General features: G+C 38.6%; 1 protein-coding gene across 1 annotated transcript in view; it reads right to left on the bottom strand.

The window, feature by feature from the left end:
- Positions 1 to 26,940, bottom strand: part of VPS41 (VPS41 subunit of HOPS complex) — a 105,154-nt gene that overhangs the window by 40,776 nt on the left and 37,438 nt on the right. Inside the window, 6 exon segments of the mRNA XM_040549571.1 lie at positions 3,680 to 3,746; positions 4,930 to 5,076; positions 8,322 to 8,441; positions 17,764 to 17,829; positions 19,036 to 19,098; positions 24,434 to 24,508. Of these exon segments, the coding sequence (XP_040405505.1) occupies positions 3,680 to 3,746; positions 4,930 to 5,076; positions 8,322 to 8,441; positions 17,764 to 17,829; positions 19,036 to 19,098; positions 24,434 to 24,508 (538 nt within the window).

Genomic DNA, 26,940 nt, shown 5'->3' with positions numbered 1-26,940 from the left:
CCATAGAAACCTCGATGACAGCCGGAAAGTCAGGACCTTAAGTTTCAAAGCTTCAAAGTTGATTTTCTGAAAAACTATTTTTTTTTCCATTACAGATCGAACTGAAAGATTTTATCAACAAACAGGGAAATATTCAGTAGTTTGATAGTAATTAGTTTGATAGTGTGAAGTAATTTTTATCAAGTAATTTACAAATGATCAGTTTTTGTCTCATGACAAAACACGATGAACAGAAGTCTAAGTGGAATCAGTTATACCAATTGATTTTTTTTCCTTTCCTTTTTTTCAGCAGTTTGCTTTTCAGAATGTAGACAGACATAGTCCAATTAAATGTTTGCATAAATCAGCATATAAAGTTGATGACATTTATTCATCATTGATTTACTGCTCACCCTATTTGTTAAGCAAGCTTTAAGCTCTGTCTATGTAAAGACAAATATGCTGCTATGGTAGATCCCAGTATCTCACTTCACAAACCAAGAAATAAATATTCCCATGTTTTCTTTTCAGATAAAAATGTGTGATCTCAGTACTTGATGGTAACTTGGCATGCAGCGGTACAGCTATTCCCTCATAGAACATGAAGATGTGTTGTTACAAGAATATCCACATGCAATTCTTATACCAGAAGTCTGCTTTGTCAGGAATGTGGGGAAATGCACATGGGAGAAAAGTGCTCGAGGCACTGCTGGCTGCTTGGCACCTGGAATTAAGCTGAGATTCCTCAGATAAAATCTGCACTAACATGAATTGAATGGGAAGTCTCTAATCAACTTCAAGTCTTTTACTGACTTTTAATGTTAATTTTTATTTTCCACTATTATTAGAGAGACAAACTCAAGCATAGGTAAAGTAACTCACAAAGGATCCATAAACCCGAGCTGCCTGACAGTCACACCAGAGGACTACTTCATGCTTGTAAGATGCCCAGTTTCACTTTGAAAAGGAATTGCATTAGCTGCAAAGTGCTAATTAGTTCATTAGGAAGCAGCCTTCTAGCAGGCTACATTTGAGTAGGGCTCCCTGTTTAGAACAGAAGTTGTCTAGCATTACAGCTTTTGTACATGTATTGGGAGCAAGCACAGAGGTCAAGCACTCTTTAAGAAGGATCACAATGGCATTTAGTCCATGTTAAGCCTGTAATTCAATACCAATACTTTCTAATCAATACGCTACTTCACAGTGGTAGCTGACAGAGCTAAACTGATAGGATCTGCTCAGCTAACATACATTTAAACCTAAATAGAAACATTTCACCGGAGTTTATCTTTGACACTGAATAGAGACTCATGTAAGCAATGAATTGTAACATGGAACCAGGGACAACAGAAAAGATTAATAAAGAAAAGCACCATTAATAATACCGAATTGTACAAATAAACTTGGCAATATCATACAGATCTCAGTGCATAAGAACTATATATCTTTTTCTAATTTCTCTTGCATGCAACCACAGCATTATCTTCTTTGAAGTACAACATCCACAACAGCTCAGTGGTGGTACTTTCCCACATCACGGGCCATCTGGTTTAGAATCAGGGTAGGTACCATATTTATTTCCTGCCTCAGAGCAAGTATGGCTGTGTATCAAGATAAAATCCTAGCACCACAGGATCCTGTGGACCTAACTTGCAAGGCTGGAGATGCTCCGCTTCCTTATTCACTGGGCTGCAAGCCACTGAAGAAACATTTACGGTCTACTGATGCCACCAAAGCTTGCTAAGATGTTATTGTAGAACTTTGAGACCTTCAGAACATCTCTAAAAACACAAATCTGAAACTGCTGAGATACAAGAAATCACTATATTGTCATAGGCTCCATATGTATTACCCTGATGAGATGATGCCAAGATGTTATATGCCAAAAGGATATGTATGGCAGGGTAGCTGAATATCCTTCAGATATTCTTGTCTTGTGTAAATTCTTTACGTTATGAGAGTAAATCAGCTTACGCATCCACTTAGGATATTAATACTCTTGTAAAAAACTATACTGGTTGCTGGTCAGTCTGCCCAATAATAATTTCAGACCTTACAGCTATGCATCTGAAAAGTAAAAGTTTAAACTATAGTAAGATTGAAAAAGATGCTGTGGAATAACATAACTCTCAAAGACTTTCTAAGTGATTACGTCAAAAGTTACTGTACTGTCTATTGAGACTTGAACAAGTATCTCACTCTTTTCCCTCCCAGCATACAATCCACGTTCCAAAGAGTAGTACTGGCAGCATTTGGCAGAGCCATTTCAGTGCTTTGACATGAAACCAGAAAGAAAAATCTCAGGCACATCATTAACAGGCTAAGTGAGATATAACTGCAGTCCTCAAGAATACAGAGAAGAAATCTAGGCTAAAAATTGAAATATGTAAAAGTTAGTTCTGCAAAAATCTCTAACCTTCAGAATTGCACCTAAATAGTTTGATCACAGCTTTTTATTATTTTTGAATGAAGTTCCAATAGACAGTATTGTAAGGCTAGCTCCCTCCCTGTAAACCTACAACTTCAGTTATAGTATAAGTTCCCTCTGTTCACTTAACACTATGTAACTCACCTCATTTATTTATTTCCTAAAAGCTACTTAGAGGTACAGAAAAGATTTATATAAGAGTTCGATGGTAAAACTCAAGGCTGAACTTGTCCTTGACATAATTCTCTCAAAAATCCTAGAATTCCATGGTTAATTATTCTTTTGGGACTATATAATCTTTACCAACAAATAGCTTTCAAGAAGTCTCAGTTAATGGTCAGGCCTGCCTTCTCTCAGTATCCAGAATTCCTAAAGAGTTTAACGTCAGAACATCCTCGCTGATTTTCAAAAGCTACTTTAGAACTGTTCTTTTCTGAAATCATAAAGCAGTATACATCTATGTTATGTACCATTCTGGTCAGTACACTGACCTGAGTCAGGATTTTGTTTGAACATTCTTGTTTACAGTCTCATGTCATTACAGTCAAGACAAGGAAGCACAAAACGTTACAAACAGTTGTCCATTCTGCACTGCAGAGTCCCAGAGGGCCTGCTTATCTTGGCAGTGTTACCTCTTCATAGATCTTTCCTCATCAGAAGCTTCTTTTGGGAACAGAAGAGTTTTTGTTTACCCCCCTGCCCCCTCAAATTTTGTTTGAATTTCTTGACATTTTTTGTCAAGACCTTTTCCATCATTAATCACCAATAACAAAATTATTCACATCACCAAAAGAAAAGTGAAAGCAAAGTACAAAATGCAGAAGCAAAAAAGGCAACAAGAAGAAATTCAAATCAACTTTCTAGGACTATACTGAAGAGATGCTCAGAAAAAAAAAAAGTTATGAGCAAGGAAGCTAAACAATGAGTAATTGATTAAGCTAGTGTCTGTTTTCTCCTTATATTACTACATCCATCATCATTTAACCAAGATGAAAACCCAAGTTCTCTGTAAAAATCTGCCTGAAAGGAAAGTTGAGACATCCACTCTTTCTTTACACAAGGCTCTTTGATTTTGGGAGAGCACAGAATTTAAGACTTTATGATTACAAAAAAATTATGCAGGACATTATGACTACCTCATCAAGTAAAAACGAGGAGACATTTATGTTAACTGTTGTCTCTGAACTCTAACAGCTTTTTCAGGCTGAACGTGAAAACAAACCTTTGAAACCTTATCTGATTGTGAAAAGGCACGTGTTCGTACAGTCATACCTATTTCCACGTAGCGGTTTGGAAGGTCACGCATTTCACTGGCATGCCGCTCCTTTACTGAGCAAATCTAGGAAAACAGATATTTGGATCATTATGATGAATACGCATTCCTAAAATTATGCTAACTTTCCCCAGAAACTTACTGAGGTGTTCTTGGACAGGCATTTCTCTGCTTTGATAAACACTGGCTTTAGAACAGTGATGATGCATCACTGAGGAAGAAAACCCGACAGGAAAGTTGTGTCTGTAGCTCACAGCCTTATAAATATGCTGGGAGAGGAGAAGATGGGCCATCAGAGAGAAATCTGAAAGCATCTGCTCACTACTGTTTCTTCACAGCAGCATATGAGAGTTTGATTTTGCTATCTTCTCACACTTGGTGTCTCATTACCTTATTATTTCAGAAAGCATATGCTACTGCAAATCCAAGTAACAGGAGGAGAGCACATACGTATAAAGAAATGCAGACACCCATATGTTGTGAAGCACACGTAATACAAGGGGAAAGACAGATGCCAAACTTATGACAAACCTCCTCATTTGTAAAACTTTAAGTGTAATGCTCCAAAAGCTTTTTATGCTTCACCTACCTCACTTTACCCTCCCTCTCCATCTACTCCTACCAAGCACTTTTAATTTCCCACTGTGCAACGATGTAGCAAGCTGTTATTAGACAACATCTAACAGGCTCTAATGAACTCCTGTCAGGTGCTGGTCTGCACAAATCGCAGTCTGCTGTGCACAAGTTCGAAATGCTAGTTCCCTGCTGAAAGCGAAGCAAAGCCCCAAGCAACCTGTCCTCCATCCCCTTTTTTTTTTCCCCTTGGCTGGCTGAAATTCTGTGTCTGTCTTACCAACGATAAACTCCTCAGCCCCCAAAATAAGCCCCTCCAAAAATAACTCATGGTAAGTTGTCCTTCCTTAATGCTAATCAAAAGAAATGAATTCAACAGCCCCTCTAAAAGCTTTCAAAAGAGGAAATCTCTTGAAGGCACAGAGGAGAGAAGTGTCCCTGAGGATTACACTTGCTGCATGCTCACGCACAGAAATCTGTCTGACCGCTGGGTGTCTATCACTCCTTCTCCTCCTCCTCACGAGGGTCAGTCCAATGACATTTCTATGGCAGCAGGAGTTCTGCAGACTGTAGTCAAACCAAACTATTTTTTTTCGATTGTCTTTGCTTTTCAGAAATAATCCTCTGTTTGTCTGTGATAACAGTAAGCATTTATTACAAAGACAGGTAATTGCACCTTTACTGAATTTCCCCAGCCAATAATCAGCGTTAAATTATCCTTCCAGCAAAGGCTGCAGGGATACATATCAGGGCGAATGCTTATGTCATCTCGAGGCACATTGGTAATTCGTTGCTTGGAAATCATGTCAAGTATCTTCACGCCCTGAAAGTTTAAATACAAGAGAACTTTATTCAGTATGACAAACTCTTACCCACCAGAGCCCATTTTATTCTGTACAGTAAAACAGTCATAGCAGCTTATGGCATAAGTTGCAGGGTAGGGATGAAAGTGCCAACACAAATAACTGTTGATACAAAGACCAATCTCACCCAGCAGGTGACAGGAGAAACAATGAGATTAGAGTAAGTTAAATATTTTAAATTTACACGCTAAATACAAAGATATAACGAGTCAACGAGTGACAGATGAGCAAATCCAGTCATGAACCAGACCAGCTTGTTTAGGCTGGTGCTACTAGTGGAGAAGCAAAAGCATCCCAGGCTCCTCCAAAACATTCCCCATCGAGAAACAGAAATTTCCACCTCAGAAAAAAAGGAAAGATGAAGTAACAACAAATTAAGGTAAATGAAGACAATCTGTACTTCTATAAAAATGTATTTATACTCTTATGTTGAAAGAAAAAAAGGAAGCATACTTAAATGATGCTTGGTTTTATACGGTGTGATTTTTCACTGCCTCCTTAGGAAATATCTCAAACTAACACAACAAAAAGTTTAAAGAAAGGAAGATTAAAGTCATTTTAGAGGGAGGGAGAAGGGGAAGAGCCATTGATTGGATTTTTCCATACCACTTAGAAAATGTGAGCTATAACCTTTCCAGTAGTAAAATGGAGATTAATTTCATGTTAAATAATAACTTCTTTCTTTGTGATTTAAAAACAAAAGTTGCCAACATAACACCAAGTGTTTTAGTAGATATTTCCCTTAAGCTCAGTGAGCAGAAAACCACATCTCATGATCACAAAAAAGGGATGGAAAAGACCTTGAAAGGTCAGCATCCAGGATGACATTCCACATTAGGATTTTTCTAGTTGCAAAACTGATTCAAAAGATTCTCCTGCCTGTTTCCACCCTGCCTGCTCCCCACCCCCCGGAATTTCTGTGTCCCCAGCTATACCAGTTCAACTGTTTTTAAGTAAAAGAATCTAAACACAAGGGTCATGGTCTAAGCCAAAACTAAGCTAGAAGCTTGGCTTTCCCTCCTCCCCACCCTCCCCTTTTCTTAAAAAAAACAAACAAACCAAAAAAAAAAACAACAAACACCTTAAATCCTTAAATCACAAGGAGCAGTAAGTAGTATGGAGGTGAACAGAAAGACTCCTATTGGCATCTTGTAGGTTAAAAGTCATCAAGCATCAAGGTTTCAAAATAAACAAAAAGCCAAAAAAAAACCATGAAAACAAAAACAAAGCAACAAAAACTTGTACACATCATCTGCAATGTACAGAGCCCAGATCTCAGGGTAGCATAAAGAAAGAGCTTATGCTTTGTGTTTTCTAAACTCATCTCTTAAAGTTTGCAGTCTTGCTTGAACTGCATTTTAATAAAGCTGTCTTTTATTAATCTCACCACTTTAAGTATGATTTCCAAATCAGTGACCCATATCACATCTGTTTTTCAACAAGGCAGCAAATTGAATTCTATATGGGGCAGATGAGCTTACATTTAAAGTGGCTCTCAAACCAGCAGGGTAGAATCCTCTATAGTTAAAGCATGCCATTTGCACTGTAACTGAAAGGACTTCCAGTCTCAATTTCCTGTCATGAAGGAGCCTAAAACATGTTTTTGTGAGAGTTAGGAAAGTTAATGCTGCTAAGGATTTGGTCCTCAGGTGTCTCAGTCTGTAAGACTTACACTCTTGGTCATGGAAGAAGGAGAAGAGGGAAAAGTGTCAAGCATAGGAGCAGAATTAGACCCTGCCTAATTAATTGGGAGCCCATCTTGGAATGTCCAACGTCTAGCAAGCATGCATACAGTGTGCAATAAAACAAACAAACAAAAAAAAACAAACACATGAGAAAATAAGAACTAGATACAGACAGTAAATGGCAAGCCTATAAATGATTTTCTCCAACTTACTTTGAAAGAAAAAAAAAAAAACAGGAACAAATACCTTGCTAGAGGATGGAGAAATTTTAAAAAGGTAAAGGGGGAAGGGAAGGGAAAAGGCCAATAACCAAATATATTAATCTTTTGGAGGGCAAGTGTCATTTCATTTTTCATTGAAAGATAGGCCCTGACCATGGCTTTTTGTCTCTGACAGATGGCTCTCAACATTTTATTAGTATTCTGTGTTCTGATGTGACACATCATCTCTAGGGATAGCTCTCCTCAACTGTCCTATCTATTCCCTGCAGATTCACCTAGAATATATATTGTAATTGTATGGCTCTGAAAAGAACAAAACCTTCTGAAGAGTTAATGTTACGAAAATCAAGCACTTCCTTAAGTTTCAGTGCTAATGCAGTCATTAAAGGGAAGCAAATAAACACAAAGTCCACCGCTAACAATTTCATATCAAGCTGTTTTTAAAGGGAATAAAAGAACAACAGCTTTAAAATATTTTAATAAATGCTTCCTTCCAGGAGGGAAAAAAGAAGGGAGAAAGCAAATGTTTTCAGTAATACCTTCACCACATTTTAAAATAAAAATCTGGAATTTAGACATCATACATTCTTAAAAATGTATCCCTGTCTGCTGAGTTTTAAAACACAGACCTTGACCCATCAATTACATATACACTGTTAGGTGAAATGCAACACTCAGCATGAAAGCAAGAGTTCCCTTTAAAATATGAATTACACTTAGAGCAAAAAGGGCCTGTTTTCTCTTAAATCTAGCCTTTTCAAGTGGCTTACCAAAATAAGGAATTATTACTATAATTTTTTATAATCTGCTACATTAGGAATATATATTATGCTGTTAGTTCAATAGAAATTTCAAAATTTAGACAGGTTTTTTTTTTGGGTGGTGGAGGAGGAGGGATTAGGAGGATATTATACTTATAAAGAAGAGTTCATATTAGCATTCCTTCCTCAAGCAATTTGCTTCAACAAATCTCACTGGCCAAAACTCTGATATACAATAGGGTACAGCTGTGACCACCCCTAGCATTCGTATGTACGTAGAGCTGCTTTTCTAAATTTCTTCAGAAGCTGCAAGTTACATGGAGAACACCGAACAGACAGCAGTAAATGCAAACAGCAGGGCTCTCTATGAAGAAATCATACCTAAAGCACGATCCTTCAGTGCCTCATGTACTGGATTCTTCTAACGTACCAGTTTTCAAAGGAATATTTTAACAATTAACACCATTTTAAAACATTTCAAACATCAGCGTAAAGCAGCGGTATTTCTGCTCATTTAACAGAGGTGACAAAAACTTACCATATTATTGGCCCAAGCTATTAAGTGTCCTCTCCATTTTATGTTTCTTATGTTTCCTTCCCCTTCATGTAAAACCGAAGGCTTCCATCTATTCATCCAGCCTCTCTCATATAGCAGCAACTGTGAAGAAGTGCAACAAGAAATATTTCTGTGACACAGTGCTGTATGCAAACAAAGGAGTTTTTTGCTTCCTTATCTCTTACTCTGCTTGGATTCGAGGGTAGGGAGAAATACACAGCTATCACAAAACAAAAGCGAATGCAATCAAACATTTTCATATAGTACATTTACACTGAGAATCTTACATACTAAAAAAATCAAGTTACTTTGATAATTATATTAATCAGCAGCCTTCCTATGAAGTTTTTTCAAAGAATAGTAAATATATTTCTTTCCATTTGAAAGATAAAGCACTTAAGGCATTTGAGAACCTAACAGCACTTGTGACAAGAGTTAAGAAAGCTAATAAAGAAACTAGGCTGTCTTACACCTATCCACCAATCTGTTGATAGGCTTTCTTCTCTCCAAAAAGCAGGAGATCGTAAAAAACATCTCTTATGTCTGGGCTAGTCAAAATTATTGAAGACCTTCAAGTCTGAAGCCTTTCGCTTGGCCTCATATGGAACTACCCAGCCTTCAGTAGGGCTCTAGAGATGCTGCACGGTCCCACACATGCAACTGCACTCGCAACAAGCACTGCTGATTGTAAGACTTGTGTGATGGGGGATCCCAGGTTCTGCAAATACAGAAGGATTTTGCAATATCTAAAAAGCACAGACTATTTTTTGAAATATTTTGCACAGCAAAGAAAAACACTACTACATGCAGACAGTCTGTATGACAGTCCAACTTCTTTAGCGTTCCTACGTGGTTTCAGGAAGTTATTTAATAGGATTATAAGACAGAATCACTTCAAGCGATGCAAAGCATAGTGCTTGGAGGGGAACAGGAGTAAGGTACCAGTCCTGCCAACTGTTGCCTGAGTACACACACATGGACACATACACAACCTGAACCCTAGCTCATAAAATGCAGAAGAACCATTAAGAAGTGTAAAATTACAAACTGCAAGGACCTAATTTGAGTGACTATGTTGCTACTGTTCACATATGCTTTTTTACACCAGGCTTGTGTCCTCCACCTCTGTTTGCATAAATAATGATATGACACTAATTGTTTAAAATAACATCTTTTAATAAAGTAAGTGACTTTTGATGATAATTACACTGACTGCTTGCCTATCCCACAGCCACAAGATGGCACCAAAAGACAAAGATTTCCTCCAAAAGTTTGAAGCAGTCACTATCCAGGATGGTCACAAAATTTTGCATGGAGCACACAGCAGACATCAGAGCACACCCGGCCACTTTAACTCCACCTGAAATGACCCAGTGCCTTTCCCACAGCTCATGTGAAGGGCTCTCTTTTAGACAGTCTCAGGGATTTTCCCACCCGTAAAAAGGCTACGCAACAAAACAAAACCCAAACTAATCAGCTCTACTCAGAAGCTGAGGATGTTACTTAAAACTGAGTACCATGCTGATTCCAACTTTAAAATTACTTTTTTTCCAGTTCACAAACTTCTAAGGGGAAGCCACACAGATGCTTCTTTCAATACAATCCAGTAGAGACAGCAGCAAATACATAGCATTTTCACCTGGACTTTCTGCACAAGGCTGTGAAAAACGATGTGGATGATGTGAAGTAAAACTGGCTGATATAAATTACATTAACCGATCTTTGTTCTGCTTATGACTTATGTGCGATTTAAGTTTATTTAACCTACAAAATCCAGCTGTTTCATGGAATGACACTTGCAATGACATTTTCCAGCTATTTTGTTACTGTTCTTGGCTTGTGAACGTCATGTTTTTTTCATGCCTCTCTACCTGAGTATGAAACTGAAAGAAAATAATTGACCTGAGAAAGTGGTGAGGAGAAAAGTAAAACAAAATCCTGCTTCAGCCTATGCTCAACTTTGCTTAATTAAATTCTCAAACCAAGGACTATAGAAGACAACAGGCTGATCTTGCCTGTAAAAGATGGAAAGTTAATCTGAATCACTGCGGCACCCCAAATTCCCCAACTCACATCACAAAGTGCAATAGAAGCTAAAGGATGCTCAATATTATAGCTCCAAGACAAAACTATTTTCATCTCCAAACACACTTTACTACTTTATCTGTGGTGGAATTATCTCCATTTTACTGATATATAATGTTATTTATTTATTATTTCCTACTGCGATACCTGGAAACTGAAATACTGAACACACAACTTTGCTACTTGCTTTGGAACTGCTATCCACTGAATGCAGCTCTCTCAAAATAAGCAGACTAATTTATTTCTCGGTCTTCCTTTCTGTCTTTATAATGAAATATTTATTGCACCAGAAAGCCATTTAAAACTTCAATAGCAGCTAGATACATTACAAAAATCTACCATTCCTGGAGGGGTTCCTTCTATCACCTCCCACTCTTTTTGGTAGTTGAAAATATTTTAGGACTTTATTTCCCATAAATCCCCTATTTTGACGGTCAGCATTCCCAGTACTTATATTTCAACTGTAGCCACAAAATCACTGTCTTGCGTTCTGTGCAATAGTTTATACTTTCCTCTTTTTGATTTGCTCTGGTAAATCTTTCAAGTTCTTTTTTACAATACAGTAGTGCTTAGAATGCACTTCCAGCACCTCTCGCGTGTAACCACAACATGATAATACAGCTAAGACAAAATAAAATTAACTTTGACTGCAAGGGTCCCCACCAATATTCCTTCACAGTACATTGAAATATTCCTATATCTCTCTACTGATTTTTCTGTGGGTCTTAACTGCTTATGCTTGTCTACTGATTACTGAGAAAAAAGACACATTGAAATGTGTGAGATGAGGATGGTGCAGGTCTTGGTTCTTTTTGGTTTTAAGAACAAGTTAAAATAATTCTCTTGGACTAGTGACTACATCTCTCCGTATCTTTCACTACCAGGAGATTAAACTCCTCTGAGAGCTCAAAACTCTATTTGCACTGTGCATCCACTAAAGAGAATAGACTAGTGCTTGAATTTAATGGAGCCTATCATGCAATTAGCATTAACACTAATTGCATGTAATCCCAGCTTTTAAACTATGCACAGGAATTCTCAGTCCTCTGAATAAAGAGGCCAATGACTGTAGTTTTGGTCGTATCAATACAGTGAAATAATTCAATTTAACTTCATCCCACTACCAAATAGGAAAATGCTAAAATCAAAGATGTCTATTCTCACACAGTAAAAAGTTTCAAAGTACAAGACTTTTCCTGTAGCACTGTGCACAGCATCACGTGTGAAGAACATCTCTCTTCTACTCCACACAATTGCTTTGTTTCAACACAGTGCCTTCTCTGTAAAGAGCTGTAGGACTTCTGCTGAAGCAAAAGGCTGAGACTTCACTTTGTAACTGAAGAGCCACCCTTCCTTTTCCTACAGCAGCCCTGCTGGATTAATTTTCACATTCAACGAAATAAATACGAGGAAAAATATTGTCCTTGTCCTGTTCTTTGTTTGCCCGAGTGTGACGACATGCCTACCTGTGGCATTTGTTCTGGGTTTTGGCACCTGCTTCACCAGCTCTCTCCTCAGTCAGGCACGATCACAAAAACCTAAAATGCTACTGCCACGGATGCAACTGATCACTGTAGATATTTATTGTTTTAAGCATAAAAACAACATTTACAGGCACAGCCAAGATTAACAGATATCTGGGAGTAACACAGAACAGCACGCCACATGAAGACTTACTGTTTAATCGTGCATCCCTAGGAAAATATATAGCGACAATAAAAAATTATCACTTCTGTGTGGAGCGGCAACGGGCTGGATGAGTTCAAACGAGGCAGAGAATATTGTAAGCCTCAAGTTTTCAGCTGAAGATAGGTTCTCAAAATATCATCACCAATCACTGTTGTACAAGGGGCTGGGGTGTGGGTGGAGTGGGGGCAGCAGGCGCAGCACTGGGAGTCTGGGGAAACTGAACATGAAAGCAGAAGCAGACATGGCTCTGGGAAGTGATGGCAATAGTGAGATGCAACACAGGAGCTTCTGCTGTACAGTTCATGGGCAGAGAAGCTAGAAATTTTGAAGAGTTCAATACAAAAAAGTGCCATAGGACTTCTAACAGGCTATACTTTTAATAACTCAGCCACTAGATTCTAGATGTCGCCTATTCACAAATAGCTACAGACCTTAACACCTTTGGAAGCAAGTCCTGCAGCCTCGCAGGCAGAGCCACAAGTTCTCCCACATTTCATGTATTTAGATCCTCTTTGCTTGCCACCTCAGGCAACAACAAAGTTTTCTACACAGACTTTTGCAAAACACACAACTATAGACTACCCACACGCAGGACTACATGCAATCTCTTCTCACTTTCCACAAACAAAATCAGTCCATTACAGCACAAGATGAATGTTTCTCTTCTTCTTCATTGTGAAAACCCAGCCTCAGTTAAGCACAACAAAATAAGCTGCTTATTAAGTAAATCAGACTTCATAGCACTACATCTCCAAGTCTCATCTGTTGAATAATACAGGATACATCCAGGCACCATACATCACAGCACGCAAATGTCAGACCTGTACTATTGTGCCTTGGTTGCTTGCTGCTACAGTTTGCTTCCTGTTTATGGTAAATTATCCAATGCATGGACAGAAATTGCCACAGTATTTACTCCTTCTTCACTTAAACCGGACCTTTGAGTATTTACTGACTGACATTTTATAGCTTACAAAGCAATCTGCCTTTCTTGTCTGGTACTCTTCTACCCAACATAATGCCAAACAGCTGACTATCTGCTTTCTAAAAATGGACTGTGCTGCAAACAGCATCCTGACAATTTAATAATTTGTCAAAGTAGTCCAACCAGTTATTATGAAGTACATATCATAGAGTTCAGAGGTAAAGGTCATCTACTTACAAAGCAAAGTGCTTCTGCTGACACTAAAAAGCAGACAATTAAAAGAAAAAAAAAAATCCGAGACATTCCCTGGCAGACTTGACTTCAACATACAAATTCAACTATCCGTAAGAGCAGTTGCCGTTCCACAAGAATGCTGTTTCTCTTCCTGTTTGTGCATTGTTTGCAATTGCTATTCTTCTTCTGTGTACAGCATTGCTTTACCTGGAGTGGAAAAGGAATTTAGATCATCTTGTTTTGCCTCTCAGACAGGAGACAATGTGGGTCCATCCCAGGCTTCTAACACTGAAATTTTATTTTTGATTTTTTTTTAAATGAGAAATTTGCCCCAGGCAACACTAAGTTCTCTCTGCTTTTATAACAGACAAAGAGAGGAGTCTAATGTTCAACCATGGGCATCTATATGCTCAGATGCTAATTCTGAGAGGATAAATTGGACTTCAGTATGTTGACGTAAATATCTGCATTTGAAAACCAGTTCTTATAATGTATTTTCTCCAGCAACAGAAACACAGACTGCATTAAAGATTTTAAATATTTCCACCGTATATATTTCATATACACATATGATACAGATACAGATAGATATGAAGATGTAACTACTTGCAGTCACCAGGTAAATTTTCAGTTTTATCTTGGTTCCCTAGCTCTGAAAATCCAGCTGAAATTGTTTCAGATTGGATACTCAAATCAACAGTTATTATGAAAAATGAATGCCCTACGAATGCATCTTTTGAGATGCTGAATGTCCTCCTCCCATACTGGTTTCAGTATTCGTTTGCTGAATTGTGCTCGGTCCCCAACCACCATGCTGAGCAGAACCCATCCCCCCAATACTTTAATAGCACAAATTCAGCAGAGTGACTTAATCACTCCAGAGAATTCATTCTTCTACAAACTTTACTAAAAAATCTGTCATGTCTAGTTATTGATCTTAACGTCAAATAGGGAGTGCCTTCAATGCCTCTGCCAAGAAGGAAACCTCCAATTGTCCAGCTCTCCGAAGTTATCTTCACACAAGAGGCAGTCGCCAATACCTTCACTTCGGAACTGCAATATCCTTCAGTCTTCTCTCTTTGGTGGTTCTGCCTCTTTAACCCTCTGGGATAAAATGGATACTCCAACTCTGAAATAATGTTCATTTAGATGATGTGTTGGGAAAGACCAGCATTCTTATAGTTAAATAAAGAACACCTTGTTTTCAGCTTTACCACCCTCATTTTGTTGGCTTTTACCCTGTTATTTTTTAAGATTAGACCCTTTTTTAAAAGGTAGAAGGTTACGGCCTTCAATAGCACAGTATTTGTCTTTTCACTTGCTTTGAAGCTCTACTGTCTGCTCTGGACAGGAATGCCCTGTTATTTACAATATACAGTATTATTATTTCAGGGTTACCATCATCTGCCAAGCCACCACAATGGTGCTGAAGTTAATTGCAGAGGTAACAGGGAGGGGAGCAAGGAAGTGCTTCTTTTGAGTATAGTACTTATTGCTTCTCACTGAGTTCCCATCAACATTTCTCTAATACCTGCCTTTTTTCTAGGCACAGATAATGCTCATTCATTGAAAAAACAAAGGGAAAATGCCTTTCCAGCCCAAAATAGAAGGCAATGGTACTGTTGCAAGCTTAATGGAAGTTCTTTATTTTTAAAAACAAGTGTTTTAATAAGAAAACAATTTAAATTGGTTAATTAGTTCATAATGCAGTCTAGGAAAAACGTTCTTAAAGGACTAGGCATGCGCCTAGTTAAACATATGCCAGGTAGAGTTAAACTTCCAGCAATCTGTAGTGATTTAAGCAGTTACCCCAGGGAGCACTGTTCTCAAGTCAGCTTTAGGTCAGGCTGCGCTTCAAAGCCACAGCAAATCTCAGCACCACCCGACCGCTCACACTGCTCCCAACCATCCACCTGCCTTTGGAACCGAGCAGCTGTAACACGTGGCCCCAAACCACACTGCTTTGCTCCTCTCCCTCCCTCTCTCTTCTAATTTTTTTTAAAGACATCGTAGCTTGCCTTGAACTTGACAAAATGCTCTGCAATGGGTATTTGAACTGGAAAGCCTATTGTGCATACATTTCACATTACTATGATGAGCTGTATTTTTCTCAAAAAAATAATTAAGGAGGTGGTAGCTTACAATTACAGCCCCCCACCCTGTTCACAGAAGTACTACAATTAAGGATCCTACTAAGGCAGATGCTTGTCTATAAAATTAATAAATTTAAGCAGATCTTTAAGTGTTTTCTTGATTTAAGACCAAACACAGCATTACAAGTTAGCGGGTGGGTGCAGTTCTTGATTTCTGAGTGCAGATGTGGTTTGGCTTCTCTGTTTTATTTTGCTGTAAACCAAAGTCCGCATGAAATTCACGTAAGAAATCAAGAACATCCTTCTCGTATTCTGTGACAACGTTCATAATGCAACTAGACGGGTTTGAGTACACGACCAAATTCCTTTCTGGCTCGCTCCTTTTATCTGCTTTAAAGGTCTTAGCAAACGATTAAAAACACAAAAGAAAATTAAAACGCTAATATATGTAAAGTCACCATCTCCCAAAGTAAGAAAAAACAACGATACGCCCCACAGCATTTGGGCAGAGTTCACATCCCTCACACTATTTTTGTGAATGCAGCTCAGGCAAGGAGCATAGCATGAGAGCCTTAATCAAAGCTTTTCTCTTAAGACTGATATAAGCGAGGATAGCCTTATTTCCATAGCAGCATCACAACCTCGAATAGCTGTCTTCCTGCAGCTCCATCCTCACCGCCTCTGTGCAGGTGGGGCAGGACAGGCAGCGTGCCTCACACCGCTGCCAGCTATCAAGCAGCTGAAATCTCCGTGTCCACACAAAAGCTTAAAAAGCAGAGAGACCTTGGGAGTTGAGCATCTCCTGCCTGAAGAAGTTGGCACAACTGCACAACTTCCAGGCATCAGGCCACAGCCCGAGGGGACGTGCTGCAGGCTCCCTGCTCCTGGCTCTCGTGGACCAAATTCCCACTGCCTGCTGCCCCCCATGCAGCTCGTTGGCTTCAGACTTCAGGAGGGGTATAAAGAGCAGAAATGTTTTTCAAGGCCTTTTCCGAAAAAAAAAAAAAGTATCTTTGATAAATAGGTAGGCGAAATTTAATTTCCTGAATCTTTACAGAGCATTTTGTTGTCACCATTATACAAGTAAATACACTCCTTTTGGAGGAAGGGAGAAAAGAGGAGTGGTTTCTACCACATGGCTAAAAGGTTTTATTTGTTGGTTTTATGTATCAATAAAATCAAATTACAGGCATCAAGGGATATTTATTTCAATGCTAAATACCTTATGTTAAGATGTCAATTAAAGTTTTCCTGAAGAGGAAAGTTCCTCAGCAAAAAATGAATGCATTAAAAATGAGTATACCATTCCCCAGAGGACAGAATATAAAACAACCTGTCAAGTAATCAAAGATAACCAAAGAGAATGTTAACTCCCTGATGTTTTTTTCTGTTCAGCATCAGGTGAATGCAAGCTCTTTTACCACCTGAGAGAGTCCTGTTCTATTAATTCCCTGCCTCCCTCTTTCCATACCACTTCTATCAGCACTAAAAAGCTTCACAAACTGATGGCTGACAAAGACATACACTGACTATGCATTCTTTTAAGGGCAACACCAGGTCCAACCAGCTTGCAAAAGCTGCCAAACATGCACACTATTTACAAAACAAAAAACACAGCTATTCTTGGAAACATACTGAACTGTTTATGAAAATTTAGTTGTATGGAGCACAAGTGTTTAACATTCAGTTTAATGTATCTACAGGTGAGGATTGTTTACCCTTAATTGATGAGAGAAGGCAACAGGAAAATTCCATGAATTCAAGAAACTGGTCCAAATCAAATCTTCTCATATTTTAACTGAAAATATGCTATGTGACACATCATACTTGTAGAGCCTGGAAACATCTGTACTCTGAAAAATCAGAATCACATCCTACACCAATAAAACATTGTAATGTGCATATAAAATAGCACACTCCTCAAATAGAAGACTTTGATAACACAGATATGAGTATATAAAAAAAAGAAAGTGGGTGCTCTTCTCTATTCAGAACTCTCCTGAATTACTACAAAAGACCAACGTATATTATAAAAGATCAGTATTAAGGTCTAACTTCTGCTCCCACTTCAACAAATCAAAATGAATGTAAATGAATGTAGAAAGGCTACCCTAGGAAATACAAATGATTTCTTTTTTTTTTTTTTTTTTTCCTCCAAGCTGAAAGGCCAGAAGTATTTTTATTCTGAAGCTATACTTGTTGCAACATGTTTTTAACACAGTTAGTGCATTACTTTTTTCCTGGAATCTCAATTAAGAGTGTGGTACAATACAGTGCATAAAGAGAAGGCAAAAGATGAATTCTTTGTTCTAGATGTTAAAAAAAATCACAGATACAAGCCTTCTGAGCAGTTTTCAAAAGCTGTTTAAAGATAGTTCTTTACACTGAGACTGCTTACCTTTTTTCCTCCTGTTACAAATTGCTTGAAGTGAGATCTTACAAAATGAGGATGAACAGCAACAATCTGAGTATAAACAGGAGAAAAAAGATGATTATAACTCAAATAAGAGTTTAAAAGGTGCATTGCATCTTTTTTTTTTTTTTAACTAGATAACTCTTTGCCAAATATCAAACATTACAGCTGAGTTCTGTCTCTGAAGTACAGACCAGTTCTTTCAGACATCTGAGTCTGTTTCTTAGTCCCACTCGTTTTTCCTAGAACAAAAATAATGTTCTCCATATTGTAAGGCACGTGACATGCAAGATGCTGAGGGACATCAGGCAGAACAACCACTTTTTTCCACATCAGGCAGCAGAATGAGGTCCACGCAGCACAGGAGCACTGCAAGCATTCCTCCAAGTGAGTCTTCTTTGGGACCTACCTAGAGGACAACGCTTGACATTGTCAGATGACTATCTTGCGTGTTGTTACACAGCTTGAACAGCCTCCTTACTTTGCCCCACCAAGCACCAGGCTCACGTTCCAACTGATAGCTGGGTCTGGCATGTTGAATCACAGTGCCAAACAAAGGGCTTTTGTGTTACATGTCAAGAGATACAGCTGTAAGAGCAGTATGGCAGTAGGAGCCAAGTGAGTTGCATCCAATGTATGTGAAAACTTCATGAGCTCATTCTTTTTCTCCCCTCCAAGAGTGAATGCGAACATGTAAGAACCCAAGCAGAAAAACACAGTAGCTTGCACACACCACCTTTTCTCCCACAATAAATGCTTCTTGCTAAGAAAGCTAGATCTTCCCATACGTCTACTAGAGGCATTTTTTCAACAGCCAGCCAGCCACACTTGTCTCTACCAGAGTAAAACTGAATTCTTCCCTCCACGGAGAGTACATCAGCATCGCCACCCATTGCTCCATCCCAGGATAGGCTTAACAGATATGAATTGGTTGCAAAATATTGACCTCACAAGTAGCAGAACCCTCAGAATTTATATCACACATCTACAAAGAGAGAAATATGTTGAGACAGCTGAAACAGGACACTTTGCCTTTTGTATTTGAAAAACTCAATAATATGTCTTACAAAACCTAGATCAGCTTTCTTTCTGCCTAACCAGATCAAAAGCTTTTATATTGAGATAGATAACTATTTTCTAGTGACTTGAATAACATTACAAGGAAGCAGTATTCCTCTCTCATTTAGATTCAATGTGACCTTTCTGTTATTAAAGACAACAACAACACAATTACTAAAGATTAAAACAAGCACTTACTTTAATAGGACAGTCAAACATTTCATGAAACTCTTCCGCTGAATACAATCCAAACACCTGCACCTAATTTGAAAAAAAAACAACAAAAATATGTGCCCAATAACCACTCGACAATTAAAGGTGAATGTAAAACACTAACAAGTAGAAATTTAGTGTGAATGCCAACAGCTGCAACATTTTCCTGAAGTAAAAAGTCATATTTAACTCTTCAGTTAATTGAGACATCTTTGACTTCTATTTTGGCTTATCTCTAAATATTTTCAGCAGAGCAAAAGTACTTATTTGAATCTAACTTGTTTTTTTTCCCCTAAACAGAAACACAGAAACGACAAGTTCCTTTTGCTTTAGGCTGATCAAATCTGTTTAACAGATACTGATCTAGGTAAGGTATGAGCAACATAATAACATTCAGGGGAAGATAAATTAAAAACTCTTCCTTTCTGAGAAAGAAATGGAAGATTTTTTTCCCTCCAAGCAATACAGGCTTTACATAAGAAAAAAGAAATTTGTGACAATAAAGCAAAACCAGCCTGAAAACCAAGTCCCATATGTTTCTTGGCATCCTCTGCTCCTCCCAGGCGCATTCAGTGCTACTTTGTTTTATTCCATGACCACTGGGAACGTCTCTCTCTGAAGATTGCTCCCTTCTCATCTATGTTGATGTCTTAGTACATTTAAGAGTCAGCACTGGAGCTGTAACCATAGGCCATCAGAATATCTATCAGAATTAATTAATCTCAAGAAGGCTCAACACAAATAAAAAAAAAGTATCTTTCTACCATCAAGAGAATTAATGGATTTTTAAATGTTTTCTTCTCTTTATTTACAGAATTGGTACAGAGGTATAAAGTATAAAAAAAATTAGACTTCTTAGATGCTATGACCCCAGAGTAGGGTTTCCTCAAGCTTTCTGCAGGTGCAACCCACTTTTAGTCTAGTGTGTTGTCACGCAACACCCCATTCTCTTCCCTGATTCTCACATGAAATGGTGACAGTTCATTTCCTCCAGAGCTTAGGAGTAAAGTAGGGCTGAAGACTGATGGCTAGGAATTAGTAATTGATATACTAATTATTATTTCCACAAGGAATAATAAACGGTTTGCTTTTACATGATGATTTTAAGAGGTTTGCACCCACTGCCAGAAGCCTCAGCAGGGATGGATGCTGCTGGTGGGAGAAAGGAGGGAAAAGAGCATCCCGGGAAGCGAGTCCATGAAAACCTGTATCTGGCAGCAAATCTACTTTAGAAGGCTTCTGGACAGGCTTAGTCATTCATCCTTAGTTTCTGGGAGAGGTAATCCCTTCAGTAATTCTGCTCTACATGTTCAGCTAGTTGGACTAACTACATGTTGGACTAACTAAAAGATTTAAATCCTCTTTTAACTCTGTTGTGTTCTCTCTCTCTCCAGCCCCACTGCGACTACTTGAGTTGGAAGGGGTGGGGGGACAGCTACAAAAAAAAAAAGGCAAAAATATAAATCAAAAATCACTAGAGAAAGATCTGCAGAACAAAGCCACTAAGTCCCAGGAATGGGCCACAGAAATAAAGCTTAATGGCTCTATGAAAAGATCAATTCAGCTATCAGAGGATGAGAACCCAGACAACCAAGGAGACAGAGTTAAAAATTAGAGCCCAAGTAAACTACAAGAGGAACTAAGCCATGGGAGAGGAAATAAACCACCCTCAGCTTGGCTCAAAGTTTGGCAGTGGTGGTAAGCTAAAACCACCCCACAACACCTTATCTCCCTTTCAAGCTCATCTCCTGGATACATTTCCGTAGCAGCATTATCAGCTCTGTCCATTACTCATTAGTGAATATACAGTCTCTAACAACATGCTTTACAAATACTGCAGCATGCGCTGTGTGGGGCTGAGCTACTGCTCCAAAGGATTGGAAAATCAATATTTGGAGACAGTGAGATGCATCGCAAAGCTGTGATTATGTAAGCCAACCAAAGGGTTATGTTTGAGTTGGGCCTGGCTGTGAGCCTAGAAAACCTTCGGGCTGATGTCTAGAGGATTTTGTTTTCTGTGTTTTTGTTTTCATCAGTTGGCACACTGTACCCAGTGCAACAGACTAAACAAAATAAGGTGCAGAGGAAAGAGAAAATACAAGGAAAGGAAGGAGGAAGAAAACTAATAAAAATGGTTAACACACAAGTCTAGAAATTCCAGGAAAGTAACATTCTCAAAAACATCTCTCCAATTAAAAACAATTAACCAGAATTAACATTGGCAATGGTGCCTTCAACATTTTCCTAATACTGAATCAAATGCGGCAATAAGACGTTTCTTTAAGAGTTTGAAAACAAAATGAAGCCAGTTAACTAAAGAGGAAAAAACAACTCAGCATAAAATACGTTATCATGTTTACTCTAGGGACACCATATAACAGTTTATTACTTCTTAATGTCTTTTATTCTTCAGAGAGAAAGTGATTCCTTTGATATTACAAAGCTATATTGGATTTATCTATTTCTACTTTCTATCCCCACTCAGCTCATGATGTTTTTAGGTAGCTGGAAAAAGGATTTCATGATGAGAGCCTGCTGTATTTTGCCAGCTCTCTCCAACTTTAAATAACCAGGATTCACCACTCCTGCAGATCCACACTTAGCTGTTTCTTTGCTTCCACATGGTGGAAGAAGCAGCCAACCTTTTGGTGGTGAAAACACAAGAAGACACATGTAATCTATCTGAGCCATATTTTTTGAAAAATGTAGAATTTAATACTTCATAAATCTTAATGTAAAGGTTGCTGTAGTAAACATGACACTAAAACATGTAAACACATGGGGTTTCAATATTCTTTATGCTTCTTTGTATAAGAAGTTCAAAGTCAATAAAGATACAAATTATACTACCGTTCTGTAATAACATGGAGAACTTTTGCAAAACAAGGAGTCAGACCAAGGTTCTTCAAGATAGTACACAAGCAAATATCTAACCTAAAAAAAAAAACCACAGCTCTGAAGCTGCAAGTGTGCTTCCCCTTCTAATTTATTCCAGTGCCAGCATTTTCCTCGTATACCCTCGTATTTCAACACCTGGCCAGTGGCTACACAAAAATGCTGGTGGGTTTTGTTTTTTTTTTTTGACTTCTGTTGCTTTCCATGGAGATGATGGTCAGCTGCAGAGAGTCCATTGGCAAGGAACATTTTCAAAGAAAAAAACTTTAAGTATGGAAAACCTGTAAGTGGCCTGTGGGACACATCCTCAGTAATTTGTAGAAAATATATATATCAACCTAGTTAGCTCAAAATGCATAGCTGTTATCATATCCTTCTTGTTTGTTTGTTTGAATCAGATTTAACAAAATTAACTTGTTTCTTTCCCTCCCCCTTCCCTCCCTCCCTCCAAGGAGTTCACTATTTCTGCTTATTTATCTGAGTTAATGATAATCTTGCAACCACTTGAACAAGCATTTAACTTCTTACAATACAAACACACTCACTGAGGTACTGAAAGAGGGATACATGGAGTGTGAAGTTACACTTTTCCTATGACCGAGAACGTTGAAGTGCTACATTATCTAGCCGGGAATTTCTGCCTTTTTATTATACAGCAGCACAACATACAAGTATGTGCTTTCACCCACTCCTTGGGTGGATTCTTTCATAAAGACACACCTTTCTCAGTAAAGTCAAAAGTTTAACTTCTAAAACACCCAGACCTTTTAAGTCTTTAGTGTACAGTATGGTGAGGTTGCAATGCCCCTGGACTTCACGAACACAAGCGTGGTTCATATTGCACTTGTGTTACTTCAACCCTGTGTCAAAAGCATTATCTGAATTAACTTTAGCTTGAGAAACAAAGTTGAGGTTGTCTTGTATAGTGTACAGTGTCACCTAGTGGATCCACAATACCTATTTCACTAAATGAAAGCAGATTCATCATTTAAAGTAATGGAGTTTTGTCCTTTTCAAATACAGCCACATCAGAATAGGAATAATGAATTTCTGAATATTTCTGCAATCAAATACATAATTTAACATTAATGTATTATATTAAATAAAAAGCATGGCTTGTAGCCTTACTGCAACATATATATTTCAAGTAAGTAATTCACAATCATATCTAAGGAGTCCTTACAGCAAGTGCTCATTCCCCCTCACCATTCAAAATACCCCAAGCACCAATGCAAGCTCAACGTTTTTTATTACTGTGCACAATTATTGACCCTTCCCTTATCTTGCTAAGACAATTAGGATACTGTTGCTGTGTTTCTCACAGGCTGTAAAATTCTACAACCCACTTTGATAGGCACTAGTATCCCAATTACTGTGTCAAGATACTGACATCAAGAGATCTCTGAGAAACAAAAGGCTTGGATACATGAAGTGGCTCTCTGCCTGTTGCAGAAAAAAACACCTATTTGGAAGGGAAAAAATCCACGTGCATACAGTCTAAAGGGGTTGTTTCCCCATTTTGACTATTGCAAGATTCAATTTTAGTCTTCATTTATACAACTTATACTGAATAGGATAAATCCATTAGGATCACCAACACTCCTCCTCCCCCCCCAGATCTACTCTGTAAGAAATGTTCTACTCAGGAAGCCAGGTGGAAATTGAGAAATGATTTAAATGATTTTTAACGCACTGCATTTGTATATGAACATCATATTCAAAACAGAAGCTTAAAAACACCCTGTGCATTAGAATTTTATCATTGCAAACCAACATTAGAAAAGACTGCCATCGACTTAAAAACAAAAAAGACATTCTTATAAGTGGAAAATCAATCACCAAAACCACTAAATGTCACAGCTCAACATTCCAGAGAAGCACTGATAATTGTTAGTTATACACTGCACAAATGATATATGTCCTCAGTCAAGGAAGTAGGTGCCAGTTTTTTAGGAAACTGTACATATATTGATTTTACATTTATTTAATGTGGCTGTTGTAAGACACTTTATTCTTCTGATAAACTATGATTGCTTATCAAAAGATTCTATAATTCAAGAGAAACATTCATAACGTGTGTGAAAATGAAAACCACCAGCCCACAGAAATCATGCCCACAAAATCCAATTTTGTGGATTTATAGCAGAAAGGCATTAAACTACTGTCTTGCAGGAACAGCAGACTAGTCACTGAAGTATAACTGGCACAGCAGTAATGATTAAGGTGACGTGTCCTCCTGCCACAGCTGTTAATCAGCTTAATACCAGTTACATTATTGACATTCTTGTAATTACTTTTCCTACAGCACATTTGTGCAAAATATATTTGACTTTAATTTTGAGTATTCAAAGGTGAACCCCGTTCTCAAAATGGATGGTCAAAGCGGTGCTAAATGTAGGAATTAACCCCACAAGTATCACAATTATCACAGGTTTAACACTGAGGACTGCCTTTTTCCTTGTTAGATACACAAATGGGTTAGTTGTACCTTTCCATCTTCTGAGCAAACACCCATGTGTTCTCCACTTTCATCCAGACTGATCTGATTTATCTTCACTGGGCTCTAGAGAAAGAAAAGAAAAAGAAAAAAGACTTTTAAAGTTACATTTAAAGTTGCAGCAGCAATCATATGCTTTAATGACCTCTATGCTTTCTGAGATTTATGTATGAAAGGTTGTACGATGTTAAGTTGCACAAATCCAAAAACCACAGAATAGGTCTTTTTCCAATAATGCCAAAACACAGCCTTCTTTCCAGCCTTTTGTCTGACCCAGAAACCTGACATTTTTTGCAGTTACCTGCCTCAGAGGCCTAGAGCCCTCATGAAGGGCCAGGCTCCCAGGACTGGAGCATCTGAGTCTGTGCACCACGGCTATTCGTTAAGAACCTCTCCTGCTATCAAAACTCAGCATAAAACATGCTGACAACACAGGCATCAAAGCAACTGAAAATTCTCCTGGTTTGGTCTGATGGCTGTACTGGTAATTATTTCTTCCTGCAAATCCCTTCTCTGGCTTTCATTTTTGCCTCTAATAGTGTTTTCAGAAGCTAGTATTAGAAGGTATTGAAGTGCAACATAGTTGTACTCAGAGAAATATTGAGAAAAGCCTCAATACTGCACCAATTTAATAAATTTTCATTTTTCCTATCCATTTAAGATATTCTTTTACTTCTATCCTGCAGGGTTAGACAGCTTGTTACTGTTTACTTTAGCTTAAACATCTGTCCTTAAGTACTGAGGACTAACATAACATTATTTGGGTAATGCTGTGCATATCCTCTCATGTATAAAAAAAACCTTTCAATTATATTAAATATCAAGAACCTTCTTATGTATTATGAACCTGATTTCACCCTCCGTAATATATCATCATTTCAAGCATCACTGAAGGATCCTTACCCAAGTCAGTCTCTTAGATATTTAAGAATAACTTTTCAAACTCTTACAAAGTTTTGAACAGATGGCACCACGAAACAGATCACTTCTGTGATTCTGAGCATCTTAAAAGAGAAATTCATCATAGGTTTGTATGAAAAGAAAGCATCACTGGAAGAGTGCTAGAGTCATGGGGTCATATTAGATGTTACAGATGTGTGCCTAAAATACCACAAGTCCTTACAGATGCTATGGCAGATGGAATTACACCACCATTAAAAGTTTTATGAAAACATGCTGTTCAGATGAACAGCCTACAGGGGATAAAACTGAGGTCTTCTCAGAGTCTTTGGAAAGCTTTTCACCTTTTCTTTCACACAGACACAAAACGTAACTCAGGGAAATGAAGTTTTCCTCACCTCCACCTTGGAAAAAAACAAAAACAAAAAAACAGAACACTAGCATTTGCCTAAATTATGTTTTCATTCTCTAAAATCTTCTTTCTAATCAAGGTTGAACAACCGCATGCTGCATTGCAGCTGGGAAAGGATGCTGCCAGCCCTTTTGCTCTCCTGTTTCCTTGCACGCAGAAGACATCGCTCCTGGTCATCAGGGAGCGCTGCATGGAAATACCATGACTGCTGCCTATCACAACATGGGCTTTCCACCCTGTGTCGCCTGCCAAAAAGTGCACTGCCAAGGAAGCCATCAACCCAACTTCCCTTGATTTATGTGCTCCAGGTGTATTTTCATCTGCTGCACGGTGGATACGCTGACTTGCTGTGTTTCTGAGCCAGAAGTGAGCACGGCCCTGGTCGTGCAGACAGCTGGTGCTCGTTCCTCCTGGCACATCTGGGGGCATCCGCTGAGAGGCACAGCTCACGTCCACTGGCCTGCTGGTGTGGTCAGTGGCCTCATGAAAGCTCTGATTCTTGGATGCTACACCCACACCTGGCTAATACCTTGGAAATGCCTTTCTAAATTTCTGGTTTGCTCAGAAAGGTGCAAGAGAAGATTTGTGTCTCTGCTGGGGGGGAGCAGGGAGGGGGGCAGACAGCCACCCACAAAAAAAAACAACATGTCTCCACTGCCCCCCCTACCATGAGAAACACCTCTGTCCCCCTGGAAAGGAGGAGCACAGACTGTTCAACTGAGCTCATCACGTGTCATGGTTTTTGTTCTCAGTGGTATCTAAGTTGCTGTTGCGACAACTTTCTCACAGAGGTTCTCGTCCTTTACTACTCTGCAACTGGAAAGGCAAAAAGTCTACCCTGAAATAGCACTACCCAGACACAGGGTCATTCCTAAGTTCCTGCGTTCAGTCAGCCCCCCTCTTCTCATCTCTCCAGCACCTAAAACCTGCCGTCAGTGCTTGCAGGACAGCAAGAGCAGATCTAGCAGCATTCCTTCAACGGGCAAGAAAGCCCAAGACAAAAAGAAACAAAAGACAGGCCAGAAGAGCCAACAGCTCAGCCTGTAGGTCCACACTGTTCCCACTGTGCTGGTAAATGGCTTGGATAAAGTTTGATGCTCAAAAAACAAAGTGCAGTAAGCAGGCAAGGAAGGCTGTGTTAATTATCTTGGTATAAAAGGTGAAGCTGAAGAGCAGGATGATGGAC

This window comes from Cygnus olor, chromosome 2, assembly GCF_009769625.2.
Source record: "Cygnus olor isolate bCygOlo1 chromosome 2, bCygOlo1.pri.v2, whole genome shotgun sequence".
In the NCBI taxonomy this organism is placed as follows: Eukaryota; Metazoa; Chordata; class Aves; order Anseriformes; family Anatidae; genus Cygnus; species Cygnus olor.
The sequence above is the reverse complement of the archived record's forward strand: the minus strand, read 5'-3'. Positions and strand labels throughout refer to the sequence as shown.